This window comes from Neophocaena asiaeorientalis, unplaced genomic scaffold (assembly GCF_003031525.2).
Source record: "Neophocaena asiaeorientalis asiaeorientalis breed wild unplaced genomic scaffold, Neophocaena_asiaeorientalis_V1.1 scaffold292, whole genome shotgun sequence".
Lineage (NCBI taxonomy): Eukaryota > Metazoa > Chordata > Mammalia > Artiodactyla > Phocoenidae > Neophocaena > Neophocaena asiaeorientalis.
In genome coordinates this window covers 1-1,558 of record NW_020173241.1, presented here as the reverse complement: position 1 = coordinate 1,558, position 1,558 = coordinate 1, and the positions used below count along the sequence as shown (strand labels likewise).

The following is a 1,558-nucleotide window of genomic DNA, read 5'->3' as shown; positions in this document are numbered from 1 at the left end:
GTCTTTTCCTGAATTTTTGTTGTCTTTAAAATGAGTGTTTTAAAATCACACCTTTTTATAGATAACTAATGGTTTTATGACTTATGAGCACCTATCAGCCTCATATTTAAAAGCATGACCATGATAACATATCATTAATTAGAGGAATAGTCATAGGTAAATTTACACCTATAGGGACTCAGTTTCTTGGTTTGTAAAATGAAAAAATGTATGCTATCCAAGAGTCCTCTCAATTCTATAATTTTTAAATTATAGAATATGAAATTAGTTTCCTTAAAGCTCCCTTTGTGTCGTGATTTCTCAGGTTGTAGATGAAGGGATTGACGAGGGGAGTCACCACTGTGAAGATGACAGTAGTCAACACATCTTGTACTGAGTAGGAGGATGAAGGGTGCTTATAGACCCCCAGGATTGCCCCATAGAAGTGAGAGACCACAGTGAGGTGGGATCCACACGTGGACAGGGTTTTCCTTATTCCATGGGCAGATAGCAACTTCAGTATATTAGAGAAGATGTAATCATATGAAATGATGATACTTGTAAATTGTGTCATAAATACCAATTCACCCACAGTGAATACCATCAGGTCATTGATAAAGGTATTCAAACAAGAGAGTTTTAGAATAGGATAAGGGTCACAGAAAAAGTGATACACAGCATTGTTGGAACAAAATGTGAGTTGGACCATGAAAAGAGTGTGTAGGAGAGCATGCAGATTTGTACTGACCTGAGATGCAACCACCAGAAGGACACAGAGTTTGGGCTTCATGATCATGGTGTAGTGGAGTGGGCAACAGATGACAGTATAATCATCATAGGCCATCACACTCAGGAGGAACACATCCATGTTGATGAAAATGATGAAGAAGTAGATCTGGGTCATACATTCCATGTAAGAAATAGACTTGTTTCAGTATGTGATTCACCAGCATCGTGGGGATTGTGACTGATGAAAAGCAGATGTTAACACAGGAGAGGTTGGCCAAGAAGAAGTACATGGGTATTTGGAGATGTCACAGCTGATAGCCAAAACAATGAGAAAGTTCCCAATGAGGGTGACCAGGTACATCCACAAGAACAGCCCAAAGAGAACCTCCTCCTGCTCTGACTGCCCAGAGAGTCCCAGGAGAATGAATTCTGTGACTCCAGTCTGGTTGTTTCTGCCTATTTCTGCAGGGGAGAAAATGTGGTCAAAAGTAAAAGGAAATATTTATTTAATTAGGCTCCATATATTGTTTAGAGATTACAATTTTTCTTTTTTTTTTTGCAGTACGAGGACCTCTCACTGTTGTGGCCTCTCCCGTTGCGGAGCACAGTTTCCGGACGCACAGACTCAGCGGCCATGACTCACGGGCCCAGCCGCTCTGCGGCATGTGGGATCTTCCCGGACCGGGGCACGAACCCGTGTCCCCTGCATCGGCAGGCAGACTCTCAACCACTGCGCCACCAGGGAAGCCCTACAATTTGTTAATGGTACCAGATCCAAAATTTATTTCTTAATTAAACACTTCAAATATAAAAGTAGATGAGATTGATAATGTCATAATTTGAGCAAATT

At 41.1% G+C, this 1,558-nt stretch overlaps 1 protein-coding gene across 1 annotated transcript; it reads right to left on the bottom strand.

The window, feature by feature from the left end:
- Positions 1–244: 244 nt before the first annotated feature.
- LOC112400060 (olfactory receptor 1361-like) lies at positions 245–1,170 on the bottom strand (the record flags this gene model as incomplete). The annotated part of the gene is given in 3 exon segments (XM_024745590.1): positions 245–911; positions 913–1,012; positions 1,015–1,170. Coding segments are annotated over 3 exon segments (923 nt in total), but the record flags the coding sequence as incomplete, so codon positions are not given.
- Positions 1,171–1,558: the final 388 nt, after the last annotated feature.